The following is a 27,635-nucleotide window of genomic DNA, read 5'->3' as shown; positions in this document are numbered from 1 at the left end:
AGGCACAGTTCCACTCTGACAGATGGGCATCGTGTAGGCATGCCAGCCAACCATTCTATACATCACCTAACAGAGGATGAAGGGAAGAATTTTTGTCCAGGATTACCACTGTGGCATTCAGTGCATGTAAGGCTTGAAGTTCAGGAAGTGTGCTTGGAGTGGTCTGTCTCATAGGATGACCAAAAATTTAAAAATAGCCTGCGTTTTAGGTTCTGCTGGGTTTGTACCGGGTAAAGTGACCAGTTGCAATGAGGCTTCTGTGTCTTTTTGGCTGTCTGCTGAAGTCACCTAATGGGCTCAGCCAAAGGAATTCTGCCACGGACACACATTTCTCCCTGATTAATTACCTAAGTATGGAAGCATAAGCAGTGTGTAATTTCTCTTGTAAGAAAGCTGTTGTTTGTGACTATGTGCATATTTCTTTGGATATAGAATAGGAGGATGAGGATCTGCTGATGCAGGATGAAATCCTAGTGTGAAAATATGATTTAAAATAGAAAATTTTGAATAAGAGTAAATCGGACTTCTGCGACTGAGATTTGGATAGCGAAATGCAGAATATTTTTGCAGGTTTTCAGAAATGCAAATCAGCTATTGCTTGGTTATTGGGGTTTGGGGTTTTGGAGGGTTTTTTATTTTTTAAACAAACTGGCTTGATGCCTTGTGCTTGATTTTATAAAGTAGCCAAGCACTGCAGGCTTTTGGCAAATATACTTGCTTGAACAAATGCTTTTTTGTGTTACACTAGTCAATCTTTCTGTCTGTCATTTTTACCTTCCTTAGTGTTTTTACATAGCTTCAATGTTTTAATCTTTTATTCCAAGTCTGACTTGAAATAAATACCAATGGATTTTGCTAACTTTCCTGGAAGTTATGCTGATACGATTCATTCATGCTTTTTGGGGAACTTGGTTTCAGTTGAAAAGTTTCTAAATTTTGGAAAATAATGGTTGCATGGCACTGTCGTTTACAAGACGACACAGGATGTGAAAGAACAGGTGTGAAAAATGAAGTGAAGAAAATTGCTTTTGAAATATAAATGGACATTCCGTGGGCTGCTGTTAGGAGAACAACTTGTCTAAACTGTACTAAGTATTTAATTTTTCTTTTTAGCTGAATGTTTTCCTTTTGAAATGAAATTATGTAATAATATTTAACTAACACTTCTTTACATGCCTAGTTTTAAATTAAAATTCATAATTAAGCTTAATATGAAATTACAAGATTTGATTTAATGCTTTCTTCCAGTACCTGAACTAATGTTCACTGCATTAGAAGGTACAGTGATCATTGAGAAGCTTTGTTCTTTTAACAAAAGGTACCAAAAATAAATTCAGTTAGGGTCATAGTGGTTTAGTTTAATACTGTTGTGATAATAAGTACTATAATTACTTTCAGATAGTTCTTCCTTCCCAGAAGATGAGATTTTTAGTTTTGATGCCTGCTTAAAGCATGAGAATGACAGTAAAATTAATGTCATAACCTTTACAGCCTATTTATCGTTTTCTGTGTAGTATCCTAAAGGATTTTGTGTAACATCTAAAATAAATGTCTTAGTATGGACAAGCATCAAATTAGGTTAATTGGGTTCACCTGATACTCAGATTCAGTCTGTCTATCAGGACACCAATTTCATATAAAAGACCTGTGAGTATCTTTCTGTGAAAATTGCTTTTAAATTATTACGTGTGTAAGCTCTGCTTCCTTTGGTTGTTAAAGACCAATTTACAGTGTAGGTTTTTTCCCAGTTTATTTGATATTTTTGCTGCTTCTGGTTGAAAATTCATTTATCCTTTCATTTTGTGGTAACATAAGGAGTAGTATAGGCATGATAGAGCTTATTTTGTGGCATTAAGATAGATTTTAATTCTGTCCAACTTCAACTCCACTTCACTTGAAATTCTTGTAATAGATTTCTTTTCATCTCTGAGCAGATTTCAAGAGAAATAATTTGAGTTCTGGAGTACTGCGACTTGAATTATTTTATTTATTGTCCTATGGTAGAGTTACAAACTGAGCAAACAGATTTTAAGATTATGTAAAATTTTAGAAGTTTTATTATTGGGATAGTCTCTTAGGTGCAGAAAAATTGATGATAATGCCAGATAGATATAATCAATATTATCTTCTCTATTTGGAAAGAACCAGTATGGGACTCAAATATAACCAAGGAAGACTGTAAGAATGTTTTCCTCCTTCAGTATTCAATAAAAACAACGGGACATCTTGAATTATTAGTGGTGTCCAACCTAAAATTTGTTCTGGATGTAAGAGTATGAAACAGTTACAAAATTTAGTTAATAATTTTATTTGTAAGGTTGTCTCTTTTTTAAACATCAACATGTTTTTTATGGGAAGTAGTCATGCCAAGGCAGATTTATAGTCAGATGAAAAAAAAAATTTCCACTGAGGGCAGGTATAGGTAGGTGTATAGATTTTATATCCTTCAACTTCTGTACTATGCATTGATCCAAAATTTCAGAACTTTTTGATAAGACTGCAGTTAATGTTTAGGACATGCATCAAATGTATGTAGATATTAAGTATCTGTTAAAAAAGTTACAACCTGGCTGAAAGATGTCAGAAAGTGTCAATGAAAAAGGAATGTGAATCATTATACTTGTAGTAAAGTTGTGGTGGGACTGGTTCCGAGGCTAGCACTAGGCAGTGATCAAAAAGTCAGTATCACTGCTGATAAATTGAAAATAGTGTAAAATGCAGACAGGACAGTCACACAAAGTTATGTGGTTTGCTTTGTAAACTGTGTATTCAAAGAAAACATGCTTTAATACAGTCATACATATAACAATGGATAGAAAAATATGAAGAGATGATAAGAAGAATCTTGCCGTGACTTCAAAATCTTGAGCTGTTCAGTTTTTCCAATAAGGAAGGTTACTTGATTAAACATCTGCAAAAATAAAGGGCAGTGAAAGGTTCTTTGGTATAAAAACAGTAACAAAATTATTCATGAATGGCTGGAAGATGAAAAGTTAATTTGAGAAACTACTTTTTTTTTTTATTATTGTCAGTAGCTGATCAATGTACTAGTCTGTCAAATAAGCACTGGATTTTCTAGATCAAGACCATTATCTTACTGCAGTTAGGGTTGAATTCAAATCGGATGCCTGTACAAAATGTTTGGATTTGTATGGTCCAACTTTCTGTCCTAGCGTTAGGGTTTGTGAATGCTTGGAAGAAGATGTGGAGCTTGTATTTCCACATGGTATTCTAAGAATTGTTGATCTGTATCCTGAAGTCTGGTTTGCCTGCTATAATTCTAAGAGGAACTAGTAACCATAAGTGGGGCACCCTCTTAAATGATTTAATGCTCCCTACAACTGGGGGGGACCATGAAAACGTATTAAAATGTGACTTCAGAATAATAATTTTCAGAACCTTCATTTGAACATAATTTCTTACATTGGTTTTTACAAGAATATGTGTTGCTGTGACTACTTCAGTATGTTTTCAAGTGTCAGAAATCCTAAAGTGGAAGAAAAACTTCGGACTTTGGTTCTATAAAAAGATCATGTTGAGCAATACGGCCCTCAAGAAGGATGTCGTACACTGTGGTTCGACAACTTGAAAGTCCACGCTGGTTCCTATAAGTGTTTTACCATTCCAAAATTACATCAGTGTGGTCTGTGCCATTCTTGTAGGTTAAGAGGGAGTTGTCTATATGTTACCACGATGTGAAACTACATTTAGATGAGCCGACATATATTTGTGTACTGGGTCTGACAGATCAGAGGTTGACTGCTTAAGTACCACGGACAGAGGCTCTTTGAGGCAGCCTGGGATCTGCTGATATGCACCGACAAACCTATGCCGATGTCAGCCTGTGCTGGTTGACATACAAGAGCTTCTTATTACATATGGCTAAGCACAGAAGATAAAGGTACCAAAGAGCCTCACCTGTTTGCTGTGTGAGAGGTCTCCTCACAGCAGCCACACTCACTTTTCTTTTATGCTTTGGTATTGAACTTCCTGGAAATGGAATTGGTTTTGCCTCTTTTATACCTCCCTTCTATACTTCCCTTCTATACTTTACTGCTGCCTACAGAACCATCTCCTTCCTGGAACCTCTCCATTGCTTTTTGAGAGTCAGTTGCACGATAGTAAAGAAACATATTCAAGACTCATTTTTGTGTTTGGTAATTGCATCAGAATTTGTCCTAACTATTTTTGTATTTATCCAAAACCAATCTTTTGGTACTTCATGTGCTTAGAAGGAGGCTCTTGAGTGCATGTCTGGACTGTTCTTTATGTAAGATTCTACCGGCTGTTAAATTGGCCAGTAAAGTAAGCAAATTCCACATCCACACAGCTGGCTCTGCTCATGGGAAATGTTATATATATGCACTGGTATGAAAGCCTAGATCCAAGTAAACCCCCAAGTAGTTGGAGTTCCATCTGTGTCAGTCAATGGACTTGTCTGTTACCTTCCCAAAGCCTCCAACTGCATTAGGAGACCAAGAGTTTTATACCCTATGTGACTTTTAACGTTAGTGGTGTTCAGCTGAACCAAACTATTATGTAGCCATTCCAAAAGCTAGACCATTTTATGACAAAATCTAAGTGGATAATAACACAATTTTATATTGTTGTTACATTATACTATGTCTCTCTTACTTGACCGTTGAATCACACTTGACCAAAGCTTACGCAATACACTGCACTGGAAAGAAACAGCCAACTGTCAAGTTACTGGGCGGCCACTTGATGTAATGCTATTTTATGTTAAACATTATCCATCAAATTTTGCAATAAGTACCAATGTCAAATTCAGGAGAGGTGACAGTGTAATGTTTGCTTCACAAATGCAAGCTAATACCTTCATTGTAGCATCCATGGAAGATTCTGCTTGTCAGTCAGTTATGTGGGATCCATGCAGTCAGATGTTTGAAGGAAAATGATTGCTTAACCCTACACTGTCTGTGATTCTTCAGAATGCATTGTCACATTGGAATTCATGACGTGTCCTCTTTTCTGGCTCTAATGGGTGTTTTCAATTAGGAGAAGCCTAAGTTAGTTGTACCCAGTGTTGAAATATGGAGAGTGCATATAAGGGTATGTGTGATCCAGAGAAACACTTGGTTTAAAACTCTGGTGGTGTTTTGCATGAGGTATGGGCATACTAGGATCCATTCTGAAATATAATTTTGGAAAACTATTGCCATTGTCTTTTTTTTTTAGTTTATGAAAAATTATCAGAACTTCTAAATATCTTTATTTCTTCTTTCCAGGAACGTTGTCATAACTATTAAAGGGCATAATGCAGAATCCTTTAACACTTTCTGCAGGTATAGTATACTTTCTATACTTTTTTTGAGAAATTAGATGCTTCTGATTCAATATGTGGAAGAAATATCATCATCATTAATAAATCACTGTATAACTCGTATATACTATTCTACCCTAATATGGTTAAAAAAAAGAAGCCATTATACTGCAACATTTATCACTTTAAACAATCGCAATAGCTAAGATTGTTTTCTTCTGTAGGACATTGCTAATTACTATTACCACCTATAGTTAAAACTTGAAATATATAAATCTGCTTCTTGTTTGATTCAGCAGAATTAAGTGTTCAGGGTTATTACAATTTTTTTATCCTCATATATTTGAAAATCATTATCATATTTGACCCCCATGTAATTGAGGGTCAAATCTATTTGCAAGTTACGCTACAAGACTAGCACAAACAAGAAAATAAATACTTTATAAATATAAACTTAGATTTTTAGATTTTAAGTGCCTTTTCTGCACATTCCTATCCTTACTATCATTTTTTGTGTTATATATATTTCTTCTATGTTTTGTCTCTTCAGAAGTCATCTTTTGTTGATTTAGTTTTCAGTAGGGTTAGCGTCTTGAATTTTTCCCTCCATTATTAGTAAGGGTATTTGTGCTGCAACTGTGTATTCCCAAGCCTCTAAGTGTGCAGCTGTAACTTTAATCATAGAATCACAGAACAGTTTGGGTTGGAAGGGACCTTTAAAGGTCATCTAGTCCAACTCCCCTGCGTTCCTTTACCTTTTGATCTGTGTCACAATGCTAATGTTTAGATACAATTTTTAACTCGAATGTCATTTTTAATGATACTTCTTAAATGTGAGTGAATGTTTGATGGACGTGACATAAGCTCTAACGGACCTTTCAGAACCATTGCAGGTTGTCAGTTAAGTTTCCATTGTTGGTACTTAAGTTAATTAAGAAAAGCACTATATATTACTTAACTTGAAGCCTTGAGCTTTTACTGTCATATAAGTTTATATGACAGTATATAAACTGTTTTTTGAAGACTGAGTATTTTTATGATACTGTAATAATTCTGAGGAAGCTATTCCAGGAGGATGTCATGCAAATTGATCTTAGTTGATGTGTTCTGTGTCTAATGGGACTGTTCTTTCAAGGGAGACAGTACTTGCTGTTGTGTAAAGCTATCCACCCTGCAGCGTGCTCTACATCTGTATGCTTTTGACTGAAATAGTTAATTCTAATACTTAAAAGCCTTAGTTTAATTTTTCCTTTAAATAACAGGAATTTGACCACTGTTGTAGTCAAACTGAACGTGTTATCTTTGTTAAAGCCATTTCTGAATAACGGGAGGAGAATATAGACTGTGGAGCTGTTTGTAAACTTGAAACAGATGAATAATTTGTTTTTTGAGATTTTTTTGAAGACTATTTTTTTTTCCCTAAACAAAAATCCATTCCAGTCAGTATCCTGTTATCAGCTTACACCCAGAGTGAATTATAAGAGCCGTGTTGTAAACTTCGGAAGTGAGGGTTCATGTTAGAATCATAACCAGATCCTGATCAAGAGCTGTATCAGTGTGAAATCATGATATTCTACAAATATACTAGTCAGTATATTTTTTTGTATCCTTTTACTATCACTCTTTTTTGGAAGTAAGATTACTTTTGTTTCTTAAATGTGTTATGGCATTTAGAAAATGTTGAGGCTATTAGCAATTTATAATGATTTATGTACAACTGTAACATTGGTACATTTCTTACAAATAAGAGGTTTGAAAATAAATGGTATTGGAAGTAGAACCTACCCATCAGTTACTTTCAGTATAGCATTTTTGTCAGTCTTTCTATACTTTGAAAGTGCTTGTTATTTTTCAGTTGAGTGTGGAAGTAATGGTTAGTGCAAGTTCTTTGAGTGACAACATAAACCCTTCACTGCTACCATTTGTCATGTAATAGCAGAAGTTCTGTAATTTGATACATGCTCCTTCAGGGCGTCTGTATTTTTCTCAATTTAAAATATAAGAAAGGTGATTATCATTTATATAACAAGCGATTGTAAATCCATATTCAAACAGATGCACTTTTCTGAATAATGATAAATACTTAACTTCTAAGATTTTAATTTTTCCTAGGAATTATGAAATTATCATGGAAGCATCATATTCTGTCATTCACACTCATGTGAATATTTGCTGTTGAGCAAGTGCTGGGTTTTTTATAGTGCTCCATAATGACATAAAATACCAGTGTGCCTTAGAGAACTGAAATACCTTTGGATGATTGGCACTGTCAGATTTATAAAACATTTTTGTTAAATGACTCTAACATGAAAAAATAGTGTATCTTATACAATTATTGTGCAAAATATAAGGTTGTCCTGGTTTATCTAGGAATTTATTTAATGCTTTTTTGTCTTGGGTATGTTTATTTTAATTAAAAAAAAAAAAACATAGTTTTTTACAAAGTCATTGTATAGTTTAGTACATTTTGTATCCATGTTAGTATGGTCATTTGGTGCTGGGAGATCTCAAACTTCAATTAGCCATGCAAATGTGTTCCTTAGCATCAGCTCTCACTTTGCTGGAACCCCTGCTGCCTTTATATCATTAACATAAATGCAGGTGCAAATAGCATTTATGTACTTTGATAGAAAGCAGTTGGAGACATTTCACTGTGGGACATGACACTTTCAGATTGTGTACATCTGTTCAAATAATGTATCCAAGCCAGTGACATGAATGCAAGGATAAAAACATCTGCCCCTGAGACCATTTGCCGTAAAGCAGATGCTTACATCTTTATTTATGCAGATGGTTTGTGTGATGAGCTGAGCGATGATGAAAGCAGGGAAGTTTGACAAAGATTTCGGGGTATTGCTTGGGATGGGAAAATATGTTGGTAACAGTGCTTCGTTTTCAGATGTCTACCAAAAGAAGAACATCTGTTGTAAATACTGATGTTTTTAGTAACATGGACGTGTTATTTGGGACATTAACTAGATTAACACAAAATCAGTAATGGTTTGTTTTTTATTTAAAAATCTCTTGCACAAAAATTGTACTGCAGTTACAGAAGATACTAAATAGCTTAATAGAAGTAATTACTTTCAACAGGAAGGCTCAGCTGCTTTGCTTCAAGATGTTCTCAAATTTATACAAAACATTGAATTGACTGAAAAGTTTGCAAAGGTAGAATATTTTGAAATAATAACATAACTCATCATGAAGTTGTTCAGAGGTTGTGTGCGGTGCTGTAAAAGATTTCATGACTTAGGGGATTTTTTTAATAGAAGCTGTATTTAGCATTACGAAATTATTAGACAAGTAGGGTAGCATTTCTGTTGTTTGAAAATTACTGTAGAGTAGTCGACATGAGTCACAGATCCAAACTGATCTGGCACTTAGAAGAAGGAACAGAAAGTCCCCCGGTGTGGCCTTCCCAGCCGCAGCAAGGCTTGCCCGGCTCTGGCGGTGGCCGGAGGCAGCGGTGATGGGCGCCCGACTCCCCCTGCTGGACTCTGCACCAAGGGACTCCTTTGTCTGCTGGCACATGCCAGATACATGTGAATTTAATTAGGAATGTACTGATATTTCGGCACACGGCAAGTTAAGGGTATCATCTTTGGCCTGTATTCCTGTTGACTGCATTCCTGTTTTCATTCCCTCGTATGCTGGCACCCATTACAAGTGTTTGCTAATATATTATCACTTACCAGTAGTGTCTTCAATCAATTCCTTTACAGCCCATCCAGTACCTGCTTGTGACAACCGTTGGTGCCTTTAAACCATACAGTGGCCAATATAGACAAGCTTAGCAATGTCAATAAGCATTGCAAATAATTGTAATTATGTACAGGGGGAAAAAGCATACAGATACTGTAATTTAAATTATTTTTTGCTACATCCTACTGCCAGAAATCCCTAGCTATGTTCAGGTTCAACAGCAAGTGATAATTTTATATGCTCTGAAAACTAATGTCTTCCTAGCCAGGGCCATAGTCTTTCTGAAGATGTTTTAGTTTTCCTGTGCTTTCAGGGCTGTGTCTGTCTTTGAAAAAATATACATATCTATTTGAAGTATTGTGGAGATCCTCTAATCTTTATTTTTGTTTTATCCTTAGTGGAATTGACTACAGGTGGCAATGTTTTGTATATCTCAGCCAGAGCTGTAGAGTCTTTTTCTAAAGAAATTTGGGTCATGAAGAAAGAAAAGGGGAGACAGAGCAAACAAAAATCCTGGGTAGAGATTCCCCATTCAAAAGTTAGATCACTTAGGTAATTTTCAAAAGAAATGAGCTATTTACAAAATCCCTCAGAAAATACTCTCCAACTATCATCTAAGTTTAGCAGTGTGTTCTGGCCATTTCTTTGGGGAATGATAAACCCTGTGTACAGTTCGTACAGAAAGACACAAAATAGGCCAAGTCTGACAGTTTTCTGATCCTCCGTTCACCCTTAATGAGGGAGCACTTTCCGAGGTTTGCAGTACAGAAGTCGCCATACAGATGCTTTTAATGCCTCAAGTAAAAGATACTTGCTCTGTTGAGCCAAAGTGGTGAATTAATTGTTTCTTTCCTCTTGCATACAGGCTCTGTTCAGAAGGAGGTGCTCTGGACGTCACAAAAAAAGTGATACTCTATAAAAGGAATAACAATTTTACTGTTCTGTTGTGCTCTCTATTTGCACAGCAGTATTTGCAAAAATTAAATTTTGGAAGTAAGAGGCATAATTTCCTTACTGCAATCAGACGTACGTGTTTTCTTTCCCATGGAGGGAAGGGAGGAGGGTTGAACTCTCAGTAAGACAAAGATAGATTCTATTCTCAGCTTGTTTGAAAGGGGAGCAAGAGTCTAGTCAGAAAATATTTCATGATTTATTCATAAAATGGTTCTACTTGACCTTTTTGTGCTGCAGTTTCTGAAGAATTCTGCCTTTGTTTTTGTAGCAGACCTGGTCATTATTGTTTCCTGCACTTAAGGAAAAAATAAGTCTATTAATTACCACTTACATTAGGCATATCAAGATTTTGTCCAGGTTGATGTGAACTTGATAGTGCTTTTAAAAAGGACTTCACATTGACACCGACTTTATAGTGAATGAATTACTGTTTAGGTCCATATCTTTCTTGAAGCTCGCTGAAAGAAATTTCAACTGGCAGTTCTCCCAGAAAATAATTTTTAAACATCCGATGACAGTCTTTTCTTTTGAATCTTCTGTTTGTCCCCATCCTCCAAAGTACCTAATTCATATTCGCAATGCCATTGAAGGTTTATGAGTTATGAGTTTATGATCAGTGCTTGCATCACCTCCCTTCAGCTATTTTCTGAACAATTAGTTCCCCCAAGTGGCTGCGTCACTGAAGCCTTGCTTTGCAAATCTCCAGGGATGGTATCCTCTGTGGAACAGAATGACTGGGCAAAACCAACAAAGATAAACTACTGGATTTGCAAAGCTACCAAAATAATTTCCTTTCTACTCAACTAAGTCCTGTCAGAGCAGTACGGTTTCTAGATAATGCACACTTGAAGTTTGACGTGGTTGGCTGCTGAAACTAGTAGAGGCATATAGAAGCTGAAACATGCTGTCTTTTATGATGTATCTAACAGTCTCTCTCAGACAGAAGTTCCATGCTTAAGCAGAGAAGAACCAGTGTTTTCATCTTTAATAGTCATTTGTGTGGTTGCAGAGGCCAGGCACCATCTTGAGCCCGTAGATTTATCTGTGTAAACCTTATTCCCAAGTTCTCGTATTGCCATAATGAGGAAAATCTGTGTGTGATTTCTTCAGCTGTAAAGGTAGAAAAAGTTATTAATAATTACAGATGCTTTATGTCTAGCTCTCTTTACATAATTTTTCATTTCTTGATATGAAAATATTTTGATCTGCTTAAAACCTAGTAATTATGTTAACCTTAATATGAAATGAGTAGCTTATAACTTTAAAGACTGTGCCTTCAAAAAAATGGAAAGCTTTTAGAGTTCACAAACACTGCATGAGAGGTGTTAAGAGAACATGCAGATCTGCTAATAAATGTATTTTAAATTCATTGCAAAGGAGTGTTTAAAAATCTCTTATGTATATATGTTCTAACTTTTAGGGAAGACTTCCAAGACTTTCTTCCTTTATACAGTAGCACAGAAATGGCTTTTTTTATAGGAGGTCGTGTTAAGCCTTGCATTGCCCACATTTTGTATAAAATGTTGTTTCTGAATATTGATTTACCCACATGTGGCTAATACATTTGATATTACAGCCCAAAAGGGTTACCTCAAAGCGGTTGGCCACTTGTTATTCCCTACAGAAATAGGATTTCATAGATATTTTAGAAGTTACTTGTGTTGGGACAATACAGAGATAACGTGAAATCTAAATCTATGAGAAATTCAAAATGATGTCTTAGATTATTATTGTTGCTGATGCTGATAATATAGTATCTAGATGCATTGATTTCTTGATGTGTTAACTTTTGTTTAACAGATCTGCTTTTGCATGGGTATTGTTTTATGTTACACTTTTCTCTGAAGACAGAGATACTAGAGCCAAGATGCTGGCGAGATTGTATTGGCAGAAAGAAGCCTTAATTGCAGAAAGAAACCTTAAATGGAATCATAGAATGGTTTGTGTTGGAAGGGACCTTTGAAGGTCATCTAGTCCAACCCTCCTGTAGTTGAGCAGGGACATCTTCAACTAGATCAGGTTGCTCAGAGCCCTGTCCAGCCCGACGTTGAACACTTCAGGGATGGGGCATCCACCACCTCTCTGGGCAACCTGTTCGGTGTTTCACCACTCTCAGCGTAAAAAAATTTCTTCCTTATATCTAGTCTAAATCTGCCCTCTTTTAGTTTAAAATCATTCCCCCTTGTCCTATCACAACAGGCCCTGCTAAAAAGTTTGTCCCCATCTTTTTTATAAGCCCCCTTGAAGTACTGATAGGCTGCAATAAGGTCTCCCCAAAGCCTTCTCTTCTCCAGGCTGAAAAACCCCAACTCTCTCAGCCTTTCCTCATAGGAGAGGTGTTCCATCCCTCTGATGATTTTCGTGGCCCTCTTCTGGACCTGCTCCAACAGGCCCATGTCTTTCCTGTGCTGAGGGCTCCAGAGCTGGACGCAGTGCCCCAGGTGGGGTCTCACCAGAGTGGAGTAAGAGGGGCAGAATCACCTCCCTCGACCTGCTGGCCATGCTGCTTTTCATGCAGCTCAGGATATGGTTGGCCTTCTGGGCTGTGAGCGCACATTGCCGGCTCATGTCCAGCTTTTCATCTACCCGTACCACCAAGGCCTTCTTGGCAGGGCTGCTCTCAATCCCTTTATCCCCCAGCCTGTATTGATACTGAGGGTACCTTGCACCTGGCCTTGTTGAACCTCATGAGGTTCACATGGGCTCACTTCTCCAGCTTGTCCAGGTCCCTCTGGATGGCATCCTGTCCCTCTGGCATGTCAGCCGCACCACTCAACTTGGTGTCGTCGGCAAATTTGCTGAGGGTGCACTCAATCCTGCTGTCTATGTCATTGATGAAGGTATTAAACAGTACTGGTCCCAGTATGGACCCCTGCGGGACACCCCTCATCACTGACCTCCATCTGGACATTAAGCCATTGACCACTACTCTGGATGCGACCTCCAGCCTATTCCTTATCCACTGAATCGTCCACCCATCAAATCCATGTCTCTCCAGTTTAGAGAGAAGGATGTTGTGGGGGACCGTGTCAGAGGCCTTACAGAAGTCCAGATAGGTGACAGCATGATAATGAAGCAACTCCTATGTATAATTTCAAAAAACAGAAGAAAGCAATTCTGGAAATTGAGAAAGTGGAGTTACCTAACAGTAGAGATTATGAATATTTTTTCTCCATCTTTTTTTTTTTTTTGCGTAAGTTATGTTAGATACTAATTTTCTGAAAAGTAGATCTGTATAAATTTTGGCATATATCAATATATGGTTGATAGTGCAATAAGGATGTTTTAGGGGAAAAAAGACTGAATTAGACAGGAAACTGAAGAACTTCCCTGAATATGAACTATGTACCCATGATCTTGGATTACTGTATGAGTTATCTCTCCAAAATGACTGTTTATGCCAAAAATGATTTTAACTTATTCCCACACTGAAAAATGTTGCTAGAAATTTTAAGGTTGAACGTCTGCTTTAATGGAGTCCAGTTAATGTCAAAAAAACATTTTTATTGTGTAACTTTGTTGTTGTAATGCTGTCTTCTGCTAAGAAGAGTCTTTTGGAGACTGTTTAAGGAATCCAGGAAATATCCCACTGCTCACAGAATTTCTTGAAATGCACTATAATCCTAATCTCTTAAGATAATAAACTTGCACAAACTTTAGAGCAAAGACCACCTTTCTAAATGATAAAATGCTTAGTGCTCTACTAGCAAATCACATTAATGCTCAAGTCACAATTAATTGTATATAGCTTTAAAGAGGTGTAATATTCCCTTTTAGAATTTCAACAAAATATTTTGTTCGTGTTCCTCCTGTGGTATACCAGAACACATTTTCTAAGTGTGTTTGTACATTCTGTATCTTAGTGTTTGTGTGAATGATGTACTGTAATTTTCCAATCGTGCATTAGAATGCTTCATTATATTGTTTATTTTTCTAATCTATTTTAAATTGCACAAAAGGACTCCTATGTAGACATAATTATATTACTTTTAAAAAAATCAGGTACCAAAAAGGTAAGAATATGCAAGATATGAGGTTATCCCTGTGGCTTAAATGCTTCTCCTTTCCAAATCACATGTAATAGTAATGTTCATTACCTTAAGTCTGCATTTAATTCCCATATCCCACTCTGACTCTTTGGCCTAGACACTTTCTAAGTCTCATTTCTAGTTCTCTTGTCCTTTTCCTGCTTGCCCTGTATATATCCTAGTTTCTCTTCCATACTGTCAGCTCAGCAGTTAAGAGGTAAGGAGAGGCCATCTCCTTGTTCCAACTTGGGTGTTGGACCTAAAGCTATAGTTTTAGGAAAAATCCAGCCCAGCCTGAAGCGGGAGCACGTTCAATAGAATGTAATCATTGGAAAACTTAGCTGCTTGAAGGATCTGTTGAACACATGCCAAGAGCTTACAACTTTGCCAAATACGGGCAGCTTTTCACAGACAAAGGAGACATTGCTGTGTCAAATATCAAGGTCTTCGTCTAATGCATAGATATGTTACTAGATTATTATTTTTTTTTAAATGCAGACATACCTGGGGATGGCTGGCATTTTCTGTTGAAATTAATTTTAGAAAATTATCTGAAGCAAATACCCAGAACAGAACATTACACCCAAACAGTGGAATGACACTGTTGTTATTAGGCAAAGATAGAAACAACTGCAAATTAATTGTTATAATGTATAGAGTTGGGGACTCCTGATTTGTAGGCTTTATTACAAACCTTACTTCGTATAGGTGTGTGGCAAAACTAGTTTTGAACATAGACGGCCAAATTCTTATTTTCTAGAATATCTGCAGTTCCATTGATTTACGTGAGATTAGGGAAAGTGTAAATCAGCATAGAATTTAGCCCCCGTATTTAAAAGCCTCACTAGAGCTACTGAACCTTCATTTTTCTGAGCTTTTTGTTTTGGTGCTGTTGACTGTTTGCCATGACACTGAAGCTAAAGCATCCCATCTGTTTACCACGTTAACCAGCTTTACTCAATTATTAAGCTATCACCTTGCATTTGGCATGTAATATATTAGATTTTAAAACATCTTTTGAGGAGAGAAAAATAGCAAAGAGCAAGAAGCAGTAGCTTTCTTAATGCATTAACTGGAAGTTAATGTTTTATATTGTCATTTTATGTTGTCTTTTTCTGGGTTTTGTTGGGTTTGGGGGTTGTTTGGGGTTTTTTTGTCCTGGGATCTATTTATAACTGACTGAAGCACTTTTGCAGGTGGTGGTTTTTTGCATGCTAATCCTGCAGAGAAACATTGTGTCCAACAAAGTATGCTGGGTCAGCAAAACCAAGAAATTTGTGCTGGAAAGACAGTATCCACAGGTATTTAGTGTGTATGGAGATTTGGCAAAATGAATGATTAACTATCATTGACAGAAATAAATCTAGTATTGTCTGTTAGAAAGTTGTGCATTTTTTTCTTTCCTATAGAACAGTTATTCTTCCTTTCAAAGTCAGCAAAAGACTCAGCAACGTAAACGTGCATTTAGTGAAGTATTTAATGAGTCTTTTTCATCTGTGTTCTGCCTTTCCCTTCAAAACAAGATGACCCTTTTTTTGTGTTATTTTCTGTCACTTGTCCAGTCATACACAAATTAAATACATACCTACACGAGTGAGGTGGTCCTACAAGGATTATTTAAAAAGTTAACACTATTACACAGTGGTTTCTGGCATTTTGGTGGTTTATTTTAATGTTCAAAATAGACCAGATTAGTGGGGAAAATTAAATTTCTTCTGATGCTTTCTACAGTGTCTGAGTTCACCAATGTTACATGCTTTACATAGAGAACGAACTGAAGGAGGTACAAAAAGAAGGCAGAACAGACTGGAGTAGACCAGACTTGAATGACTTAGGAAGGAAGGGGAACCATGAATGAACAGCAGCCCCGTGGAAGACTTTCTTTCCTCCAGAGAACTCTTCCCAGCATGGCTATATCAGAGACTTTGATGCATCATTGATTTTTTTATTGGTGTATTACTGTCCAGTCCTATACAATTTTAAGGTTATTTAGAAGGGATGAAAGCTTATGACATCCTGCAAGTTTGAGTGATTTGATACTTGCAGGTACTAGCATGGTAACCATTAATCTTTTAACAGAGACTTTTAAAATAAATGGATTGAATTGCATTTGATTTAACCTTGTGCTTAATTATTTAAAAGTGTCTGCCTGTTGCCCCAACTCCATGCCTATTTGAAAGACTGAGAACACAGCAGTTAAAAATAAGCTTCCCGTCATTCAGATATTAGATTTAATGTTTTCATTCATTTCCTTTATTCTTAATGAAAATTTTAGAGAAAGTATAAAAATTGTTGCCTTCCAGTGAAGGACCTGTAGACTGACTTGTAGAAAGAATGTTGTCTAAAACCAAGGGCTGTCCTCAAAAATGCCATTGCAGAGCCTCCCTTAACTGAAAATTCCCCTTTAGGGAATTTAACTGCAAGACTTCATGGGTTTGTGTAGGCGTGAAGGCTTTTCCTCAGGTCACAACTGACAAGTAAAAATGAGTCCTTTGAATCAGACAGAAATAATTTGGAAGCAGGTGTGGAATAGAAGTGGAATGTCCCTGAAAGATGCATATTAAGTTTCCAAGTGGCCTTCTGGTAGCCAAGACAGCCAGAGCATATTCAAGTCCTTCAGTGTCAGGGTGGCAAAGACATGAATTACTGTAGCCATCACTGTGTGCAAAGGAAATTGTTGAAACTTTTCGCCAAGTATAAATTGAAAAAATAATTTTGGTCACTGATGATACGTGCACACTCTGGATGGGGTCAGTAGGACCTCCGGTCTGTGAATTGACTGGTTGCTTTTTCCTGATCCAAGATGCTAAATAGTCTTCCACCAGTTCTTCCAATTAGCTTTCCCAGTCCACAAGCAAAATCTTAACCGAGTCTGAAGGATCATCAGACAGCTAGTCTGCATCTAGCCCACCTCTATATTTAGACACTGGCTAAGCTGCTTAACTACAGCAGCTGTGTTGGATGAGAGGGAAATACAGAGTTGAGTATCCTTTGCTTACCAGAGGCACTGCAATTAATATTTCTGCACTAAACTGTCTAATGTAAACTTGAAAAAAAAAAAGAAAAAGTTGTACCAAAGGCTGATACCAAACATAGCTTGCCTGGAAGACGTATTTATGATAAAATTATGCTAGTTGGAAAAAGCATTTGTATAAAAATCCCTTCTCAAACAGTTATATCAACGCTTAGTATTGTGTTAACTGCATAAGAATATTGATCTAAATGGACCTTGTTTCAAAGAGCATTTTGTAGTTGATATTCATGAAAGTCTTGGCTTCTAGAATGATACTTTCTTGTGGAATGCTGAGAAAATACGTGGAGAGACTTTCTTTAAAGAAAAGTGATTTTGCTGCCTAATTTTGCAGTAGGCAAGTCAATGTATTTGAGAACCATGTGCGTATTTTTAAAGCTAGTGTCATGCATTATTTCTACAAATATTTCCTCCTAACCTTAAATTAACCTTTCTTTTTTGGTGCTTTGGCTGCCTTTTCTGCACTTTTGTAGAGGTGGCATGTCCACAGCAAAACTTCCGTCTTTTCCTGAACTCACGTTATTTGCTACCGTTGGTTGGAGAGCGGGTGCCTTGTAACTTGGAGTGTAAAGTAGCACAGGTAGCAGTCTGCTGAAGTGCTGGCTTTCCTAAAAAGTTTATGCAAATCAATGAATGAGATGCTGAAATAAAAAGGGAGAGGTACAAGCCAAATGTGAGAGAGAATGGAAATTACTTCGTGTTGAATATTGTGGCAAGCTGAATAACTGGTGATGTGGAAAAAGTCTTTAATGTCAGTATATGGCAAGCATAATCTGAAAAATAAGCAGACTCTGTCCCCTAAAAGAAAAATATACTTGTTCTGTCATCTGTTGTATTTAAGCTGCACTATTTGGCCTGTAACTAGCACTGAAGTTCAGGGCTAGTTTGGTTAATGATTACAATACTTTACATCATTTCATTGTAGTTCTCAGAAGCTCTTAAAAGTGTTTCCTCAAAAGCAGCGACAAGAAGATACCCCACAGGAAACAAAAAATAATCTGAGTATTATTAGCAATCTTAGCAGTTGAAAAGATCAAGGTCTCTATGTGTTTAGTGATTGTAGATTGGCAAAAATGGAAGTTCTTAGTAGGAAATGGTACATGCTCCTAGCTTTTGGAGAATAAAAAGGGCTGTAGGGTTTTTTAACAGAATTTTAAAAATACCATGTTTCTGCTTTTTCCAGGTTGCACAAACTCTGTAGGCCTGGACTTACCCTGTGTATAGGGATCTCTTTTTTATATTTGTGCAGGATTTCCATATGTACAGTAGTCCAATCTGCACAGAATATCTAGACATTCTGGACATCTCTACAGACATTGAGCAGAAAGAAAGTTATGGTGGTGTCCAGTAGTTTCACTCAATTGGAGGATCAAGAAGGTGCATAACAGACTTGGGGCTTGATGCTGTAGATGGCAATAAAAGGATCAAAGGTTTATGCCCTACATAATTACTACTTTATGAACCTGCTATAGGTCAAAGAGTTTTGAGAAGCATCAGACCTACTATGTCTGAATTGTACAGTTTATATGTGATTGCTCAGTGAATCTAGCACGTCCTGAAGGCAGTGGATTTACTGCATATGTGCATACCGTGAGTATGCATCTGTATCTGCCCAGGAGTTCTGGTCATGAAATATGATAGCTCTGCAGCTTACAGTGCGTGTTGCAAAGTGTGTGATGTCTGAGAAGAACATCCAGGATCAAGATAAACTTGCTGGAGTTTCCAGTGTTGGTAGTAATTCACAGTTACCTCTTTAAGTCCATAACCATGTATAAATGCATTCGTTATGAAGGCTTTAAAATGGTAAGGAATGGCAACTTCCCTATGGAATTACCTTACTGCAGTATTTCAAGGTCCCAGCATATACTTTTACATATTCTATTCAAATGTGATTCCTCTCTCAAAATGAATTTTTCTTACATTGTTGCCTTCGCAAATTGCCTTTCTGCTTGGGATCTTTGTAGTTGAATTTTCAGTGGTTGAGATTGTTGAGAATTTTTTTTTTCAGGAAACCTATCCCAGTTTTTGAGAACTGAAAGCATCAGTAGTTGAATTTGGGAGTGGGTAATGAGGCTGTTATTTGAAATGGTAGTGGTAAATTAACTATATATCAACTCCTTTTTTATGGAGTGTCTGAAAGGTCAACATATATCTGCTGCTCAATGCAGATTATATCTTGCACATTTTACCTTTTTCGTTTTATTTGTTTTACTTAATTATCCTCACGTTCTTCTTTACTAAAAATGTTTGTGACATTTACCAACACAAGTAGAAACAGGAAGGAACTGTGATATAACCTTGATAAATTGCATCTTTCAAGAAAATATTTTAATAACTTACTACAGTAGTTCTATTGTGCATTACAGGCACAGAAACAACGTGTGTGATTGGGTATTTAACAATGGTACATCTTCTCTCAAGTCCTCTTTGATTTTATTACACATTATTTGCATGTTTTATAGCAGTAATTTTTTTAAGACTTCATCAGGTGGGCTTTGGTCTGTATCTCATAAAACCCACAAATTTTAAATGTTACAGAAACTCTGAAAGATAGCATGACTGTGGTTGAGAGATATGATCAGAGCAGGTGCTCAGAAAAGTTCTGCATCATGGAGTTTAAATCGTGTCCATTTGTTCTTCCAGCTGAATATTGCCAGCATGTTAGTGCAGCTTTTCCAGGGCAGAAGAGGCTTATAAGTGCATTTGTTCTGAAATGCCATGTAGTTTCCAACCTAGAATGAAACATCCATTTAAGATTAGATCAACAGGGTTGTTGGGTTTTTTTTCATATCTATATTCAAGCACATTGCTTCAGGGAGTGTTTTTGTTTTGTCCATGAAACTTTTGCAATTCTAAACTTAATTTAGTGGTCATTTAAATACCTAAATGTTTTTAATAAGTTTGTGTGTAATAGTATCCTTTGTAAGCAGTTTTATTTTTGATACAGTAATTTTTTAAAAAGAAATACTATATATTATATTATGTCTTTGTTATGTTGTTGTTATTACAGATAAACACAAATCCCCTTCGGATATAATACAAAGTTTTCAGAAGAAGAGTCAGTTTCGGACCATTGCTCCAAAAATGGTACCAAAAATTTTAACATCTGGAGTGGTTTCTTGTCTTCAGTCATCTTTGCCTGAGCAAAATACACCAATTTCAGCTGCAGGTTCTAAACCACTGGTGGTACCAACTCAAAACTATGCTGTCATGCAGGTTGCTGGTCATGAGGGAACTTTCTCTCTGTTGGCCTTGCCGTATGTTGCTCCTGCCCTAACGCAGCAAGTCCAGCAGTCAAACATGGCCCCTTCTGAAAACCCAAAGCTGCCTATCCCTAGGTACCAATCTGTAAGAAATAAATTGCTGAATGACAAAAAAACGGCACAAGTCTCTGTTTTGGGTACACATAACAAGATTCCTAACAAAGCATCGATCTCATCACAGACTTCCCCCATGACTACCTTAACTGAAGACTGTGCCGAAATTCATTCTAGTTCAGATTCAACTGAGCAAGTGATGCTAACAGACCGTGACTCAGCTGAAATTACAGTTGCCACATTAGTAAATAAAAGCAGTTGTGTGGAATCTGGATCTCCTTTAGTGAACAAAACTGAAATTGCTAACGGTAATGTTTCTGGACTATCTGTAGTTAAAGACTCTTTATCCAAGCCGGCAAGTACAATTAATTCCATGAAACAAAGTCTACGCTCTGTGAAGACAGCATCTGAAACCACAGGAAAGTCATTCATAATGTCTGAGAAACTAAAGGAAAAACCCACAAATTCTGCAAATTCTGTTGCTGTCCTGTCACCAGCAGTTTTTGGCAGTACAGTACAGATGACTCCATCAGCACCAAAAGGAAAACTTCCTATTTTGCCTTACTCAAGGATGAAAAATTCAGTGTTCTGTAAATCTAAGCTGCATACTAATGTTACGGATGTATCTGGTCCTTCACTAAAATCTGAATGTGAAAAGATACCAGCTTTGGCGAAAACCTTTCATGTTCCTACTAAAGCATCTGATAAGCGATTAGCTGTATCATTTACGCAAGTCCCCAAACAAACCATTCGAGCAAATACCTTCTCTCCATCCAATAAAGTGGATGTCGACAGTCTTAAAAAATTGAACGCTGCAGCCTTTAAAAGAAGAGGCAGGAAAAGAAGAGCTCCAGATGATTTATTGACTTTCCAGACCAAGCGAAGGAAATGCATCATTAATAAGTTTAGAGAAGGAAGAGAGAGAGCGAAAGTTGATCTTCAGCCACCTGAAGACAAAAAAGCAGAGGCAGTAAAAAAATACCGTAGTATTAGACCAAAACCAGTGGTAGTTGTGCAGGCTTTTGCACCACTGACTTCTGCAGCAATAGTAGAGACACCATCTCCTGACCATTTAGGCCAAGATACTCTTTTAAATAGTTCGCTTCCCAACAAATATCTCAGTTATAAGCATAGTGATGCTACATCAGCTAAATCAGGTGATTTAAGTAGAAATGCGTGTTCAACCGTACCTAAGCCGTCACATAAATGTCATGTTTGTAACCATATCTTCCAGTTTAAACACCATCTTCAGGACCATATGAACACGCATACAAACAAACGGCCTTACAGCTGTCGAATTTGCCGTAAAGCGTATATTCATTCTGGAAGCCTGAGTACGCATATGAAACTTCATCACAACGAGGGCAAACCCAAAAAACTTGTGTGTTGTGAATTCTGTGCTAAGGTTTTTGGCCATGCAAAAGTGTATTTCGGTCACCTAAGAGAAGTGCACAGGGTTGTTATCAGCACAGAGCCCTCTACTAGCGAGCAACAGCTGCAAGATGCTTTAAAGAAGAGAGACACGAATATAAAAGAAGCAGAAGAAGCAACAGAGAGGTGAGTGTTTACACTAATTAAACGCTAATGAAAATGGGATTTCAGATTGTCAGTGGAAGTTAGTAAACATCACCCTTATGAAAACTGTTGCTTTTTCCTCATCTTTTGTTTCCCCCAAAGTGAGATTCCTAATGGTTTAAATATTTTGTTGAGGAATCTAGTCAATCCATTAGATCATCCAGTGTATTTTAGCTGATTTATTGAATATAAATTATTACTGACACTTGAATATCCAAAGTAATTTTGCATATATTCTAGTATTACCCAATATACTGCCAGTGGAGCTATTTTGATCAGTTGATTTCTCACGGCTAACACTTTTTCTGTTAATCTGCACTGTCTTCTGTGTTCTGCCCATTTTGGGTTTTCCCCAGAAGGTGAGTGAACCAACTGCAATAAGTGCAAAGCAATTCATACTTCGGCATTAGCTTGTAGTTTGTTTACCCTATTAAATATCATTATCCCATTTCTTTCTCTGGAGTGCTGTGAGCTAATCCGTCTTGCGTGTTGATTACTGCTGCTCTTGCGATCACTTAGCCAAGTAGAAAAGTTAACTATTACCATATTAAGATGGATAGAACATTCTTTTATCTCTGCATTATGATTTTGAGATGAAATTTCTTGACACAATATAAATGTTGTCTTTTTTGTTTGTTCCACTCTTCATTTACTTTCATTGAAGTACACTTTAATAAGCTCAGGGCTTCAACTTGACACCTCACTACGACACTACAGTTCAATTTTACACATTTTGCTTTGCATAGCTCCGCCCTCTGGGGCATCAGAAATTTTTAAGGTATTTAACCTAAGAAACACCAGCACTTTTCTTTCAGCCTTACCAGCCTTTGTACAATGAATCATTTAATTTATCTATTTTGTTGGGTGATATGTCTGATGCGTATAAATACACAGTATTACATGGTCCTTTTTGTAGACAGGGTGAGAAGGTTTCTGTGGAGGTCTTCTTCTGATTAGTTTAACTTAAACCAGGGACTTGCTAGTTCTGTGTCTTGTCTGTTTCCTTTATACTGCAGAGCTATGCTAAACCCATGAGAGGGGCTGTCCAATTGTAAATTAGGTATTTAAGCTTTCTGAAACTGTGTTACAAACTTCTAGGAAAAAAAAGAAACTTTGAAGTTTCATTGTTTTCACCTTGGGGTGGGAGCTGGGACATGTGGTTTTGCCTTAAACTGACCTTAGATCACTCAGTGTAAACAAGTTGGTTTCTCTTAGTAGTACGCTACACCTAATACGCATTTTCACTTTATTGACACAGAGCTAGTATTATTTGGATTGACCTCACTAAATCAGGTACTTAAAAAAAATGTTGTTAACCTTTTAATAAAAGGTTAGTTGTTGTTAAAAGATTAGTTCTACCAAGGCTAATTTTGGAGGCAATTCTTAAACTCCACAGCGTTGAATAACATTTGGTTTTAGTTGTTTCCTAATCAGCCTTATTGTTATTTTATTTCTCTTTTGTTTTTGTTCCAAATAAATTAGATACTGTAGCAACAGTGCCTGTTTTTAATTAAAAGGACGTTTCATGAATTTCATCTCTTCTTGGAACTTATAAGGACAGAAATTGCCATCTCTGTTCTGTGCATGGCTAATACTGAAATAGTTCATATTTCCTTTTTTTAACAGGGGAAGTAAGTGCAATTTTGAGGACCTATTCCATAACCCAGGAGAAGTGAAATTACAGATCAAATGTGGTCGATGCCAGTTTATTGCACAGTCTTTTGGTGAAATGAAGTTTCACTTACTGTGCTCTCATGGAGAAGAGATCCAGGGAAGAGTAAAGGAAGGGGTTTTGCAAGGAAATAGAGGAGCTAAGGGGGAACTGATCAAACATGCAACCCACTTCTGGAAACAGCGCAATGAGAGAAGACATTTAGCAAAATGCAGTGCCTATGAAGAGGAGTTTTATACTTTTCCAAAACTGAAAAGACAGGTATACTTTCACCATCAAAATAGTGTCGATATGTTATCTAAAAGTGGACTAACTCAGTCAGGAAGCGGTGAAGTAGCCAAGGAGATGCAAAATGTAGGTTTTGGTACGCCAAACAAAAAAATAGAAATTTGTTCTAAAGCAGGCTATAACTGCATTTTATGCAAACAGTTATTTGGAAGAAAGGAGGATCTTTGTAATCATTGGCAGAGTCATCACAACTGTGAAGACCCTTCCACTTTATGGACAATTTTCAGTTTGTTATCAAAACAAGGAATTATTGAACTTTCTAATAATGGTGAATATTGAAGCTCAATTCTACAATGCTATGAAAAACATTTAACTACCTTACCAAATTGTTTATGGTTTTTTGCTGTGTTGCTAAACTAACTCAAGAGATGTGTCACTTCAGAGGTTTGTTTGTTGGGTTTGTTGGGTTGTTTTTTTTAAGTTATGCTAACTTTTATTTTGTTAAATAGAAAATGCATTTATCCACTCTCATTCCAGATGGGTACATGCAAGCCGATTCTGAAACACCGTACTTAAAATTCATGCTTAAGGAACTTACCAGCAGCAAATACTCAATACTAATGGTTAACATCAAGGAAAAAGATTCTCAAGTTAAATTATACTGTATACACAGAAATAAATCAATTTGTATGAAGTAATCTCAATCTTGAATGAAATGACAAACCAGACTGGAAGTGTAATTTCAGTCCCAACTATGCTTCTAGATTTTATGGTAAATATATATTTCCATGCAGTTCTCTGAATCATTTGAATGTGCATACATGCAGCCAGCATTCAGGAGCTTTGTAATCTATAATTTAAGATTATAGATTATAATCAATTTCTTGATTTCAATGTCTTCAACCATGTTCATTGCTTACAGGTTTGTTATTGGCAGGTCTTTCAGGTGTTATATTCTGTCCTGGTAACAGCAAGGGTCTTTGGATTTTTAAAGTGAAAAAGATCTACATGTATTTTTTTGCCTGTAGCTCTTTGGGTTGAAGACAAGTTAGTTGCCACCTCGAAGATGGAACGCTCGAAGCTTGACTGCTTTATGAAAAAAAACAAGTTTGTTTTAAAATAGTGATCTGAGTTGGTTGCTCCTAGGAAGTTTGACATTCTGCAATAGACTGCATGTTTCACAGTGAACTTTTAGCATATTCCTTGCACTTCCTGTGACAGCAGCACTACTGCTGCCAACACCGTTACCACTCTGCCTTGAACACTCTTGGTATATAGCTTTTGTACCTCTGCAGTTGACCCAGTCTGTGGCTTTAAAGGGGAATTGTTCCTTCACTTCTAAGTCTATGTAGCAGCCTGCAATGCAGGAATAGTCATGCTGTGTCCCCTGCTACAGAGCAGGCGCGGTAAGTGACCATTTTAGCATATCTCCAAGGGGGCAAGTCAGTTCAGGCTGTAAGGAGATGGAGTTCTGGAGCTCAGTTTTGATGAAAAGGTCATTGAACCATTGCATCTAGTTTGAAACTGGTGTTTAAACTGCTGTTACTGAAAGCCTTATGTACCTCTGGACTATTTTGGGAGCAATAATGGAGGCAGCATAAGAAGTCACTGTATCACTAAGAGCACATCAGAGGGCAAACTGAAAAATACACCAATACTGTCTCTGCAGTACTACTCTATCCATTTCTTCTTGTGGTCAAACTGTGATTGAGGGATTGCAACGATGAAGGAGTCATTCCTAAAATGTCCTGGGTGGCTTCTCACTGTTTTGCAAAAATTGTGGTGATGAGAACGTGGGAAGAGATCTAAAAACGTTGGTTTTTCTGAGTGGGATTCCAGAAGATGTTGCAATATTTTGTGTATTTGTTTTGGTTTTAAACAGTAAAGGCAGTTTTGATGAGCTAATAGTTTTGAATATGATTTCTTGTTGTATGGTGCTTTGCCCTGGAGTTGAACTGTAAGACTGGAGCCAAGAAAAATAAAAGACAAAAGGAAAATGCTCATAGGACTGTACAGGTGCCTGGTAAGGTGGAAGAATCCCTGTGGATTTTCAAAACTTCCTTCCTGCTATCTGTTGCTATAAATACATATTTCTGGTTCTTTCTTTGCTTTCATATATTATTTTTGTATGCTGAACTACTTCAAAAATACTACTTGTTCTTACTCTTGGGTATGGCACACCCATCTTTTAATGCGTACAATATATTCATATTTATTTTCACTGGGTAGATGGAGGAGAACATATGGTGTATTTGGAAAGGAATAGCTAATTTTAAAGTCAGTGTTTCATATCAAACTGAGGCTATATTTAACTTAGTAGAGTGTGTTTGCATTTAGAAGCGCTTTTTCCCCCATCTTAATCCTTTAACTTTCAAAATCAAACAGCTTGGTGTTTTCTCTGAAACAGAAATGTGAGAACAATCCCTCCTTCACATAGTTACAATATATCAAAGGGAAGTTCATTCCCAGCATAAAGCACACATTTTAAGAGTTGGGGGGGGGGAGGGAACATTAAAAAGGTTTGATCGTGTTCATTATTTAGAACGGACATTAAATCACCTTTCTTGCAATATCACCCATTCCTTGGTATAGTTTAAAATGAGCTGAAATGAATGCAGCTCTGACACAGAGTCCCTTCTGTTCAGTAGCAGCACCAATGAGTTGTCCTTCAAAAATATTTTCAAAAAGTATTTGTTAAAAATGGTGGTGCATCAGAGCCAGTGATGTAGACGAGTTGTTTAGTGGTGGTCGTCAGGCAAGAAGAGTCATTCCCTTTTCATTTCGTGTAAAAGAGGGGGGAGTTGCCATGATGATGGGAGGAAAGAGGTTTGGGACAAGGGAGTGGGTTGTGTTTTTTTTAAATGGAAATTTTCTTGTACATTCTTTTCATCGTATTTTTGTGCTTCTCTCCCTTTCTCTAGTCCAGGCCACATTGGGTAAAGGGGTCTCAGCTTTCAGCCATTTAAAGCCTGAAAACATGTTTTAAAGTATGGTTCTAAGCCACTTCTCAGTGTACTCGTAAATGTTTAACATTAGAAGCCTTTTTTTCTGAGCCTGAAAGTATTCTTGTGTTTCAGGCTATTATGATTACGGTAGATTATGAAAGGTTGGGATATTTGAAAATAGCTTTGCATTAAATACAGATGTGTCCTTTGTTTAAAATGTTTGTTTTGCATTTGTGTTCATTTTGATAACATTTGGAGGTATGAAGTGAGGCTTATTTACAGCAACATTAAATAGTGTGTGTTTGCTGTTCAGCGGGAAGGTTGTTATGAATACAGTTTGCTGTTTACCTTGAAGCTGGACAAGTTAACATCTGGTTTTGCACATGAATTATATTTTTAAATTGTTAAAATGAATGTTGTTGTTTTTGTAGCTGTAGTTCTGTTCCCCTCTGATTTTTCATTAAATCTCTGTTTCAGCTTCACTGTTTAATGCTGTTCCTCACATGGAAAGTTGTTCCTTCATCATCACACCATAAATAATCAAAGCTGGAGGAGTTCCATCGCTTCTCTGGCTTGCAGAGTATTGCTCTTCTCCAGCAGCAGAGCTACAGTTTCCTATGACTAACTTGACATAGTTGCTGGCAGTAAATGTTTTACTTCATTTATTTATTTATTAGAGTTTAGATCTCTGCTGTTTAGCTCCATCAGAGTTTCTGTCATACCTCATTAGATACTTACTCTATCTACTCTTCACTGAGCTCTTTAGAGAAAGTGTCATAAGAAGGATGAACAGGTATTTAGGAGAGCAGATTTCAGCCCTAACTTTGTGCAGATGATGCTGACGTTTGAGAATCACCAGCTTATCTAGGCTCAGCCGTGTAGTATATTATATTTCTACA

At 36.9% G+C, this 27,635-nt stretch overlaps 1 protein-coding gene across 2 annotated transcripts in view; it reads left to right on the top strand.

Annotated features, from left to right (window-relative positions):
- Window positions 1–25,695, top strand: part of ZNF438 (zinc finger protein 438) — a 58,997-nt gene extending 33,302 nt beyond the window's left edge. Inside the window, exons 2-5 of one of the 2 annotated variants that reach the window (XM_009325525.1) lie at window positions 5,250–5,306; window positions 15,165–15,269; window positions 20,010–21,873; window positions 23,518–25,695. In XM_009325525.1, the coding sequence (XP_009323800.1) occupies window positions 5,279–5,306; window positions 15,165–15,269; window positions 20,010–21,873; window positions 23,518–24,130 (2,610 nt within the window). In that variant the 5' untranslated portion in view covers window positions 5,250–5,278 and the 3' untranslated portion in view covers window positions 24,131–25,695. The remainder of the gene's footprint in view (window positions 1–5,249; window positions 5,307–15,164; window positions 15,270–20,009; window positions 21,874–23,517) is intronic. The other variant, XM_009325526.1, reaches the window with a different exon arrangement.
- The last annotated feature ends 1,940 nt before the right edge of the window (window positions 25,696–27,635 follow it).

This window comes from Pygoscelis adeliae, unplaced genomic scaffold (genome assembly GCF_000699105.1).
Source record: "Pygoscelis adeliae isolate BGI_AS28 unplaced genomic scaffold, ASM69910v1 Scaffold175, whole genome shotgun sequence".
Classification (NCBI taxonomy): domain Eukaryota; kingdom Metazoa; phylum Chordata; class Aves; order Sphenisciformes; family Spheniscidae; genus Pygoscelis; species Pygoscelis adeliae.
Note: the sequence above shows the minus strand (reverse complement) of the source record. Positions and strands in the feature narration are given on the sequence as shown.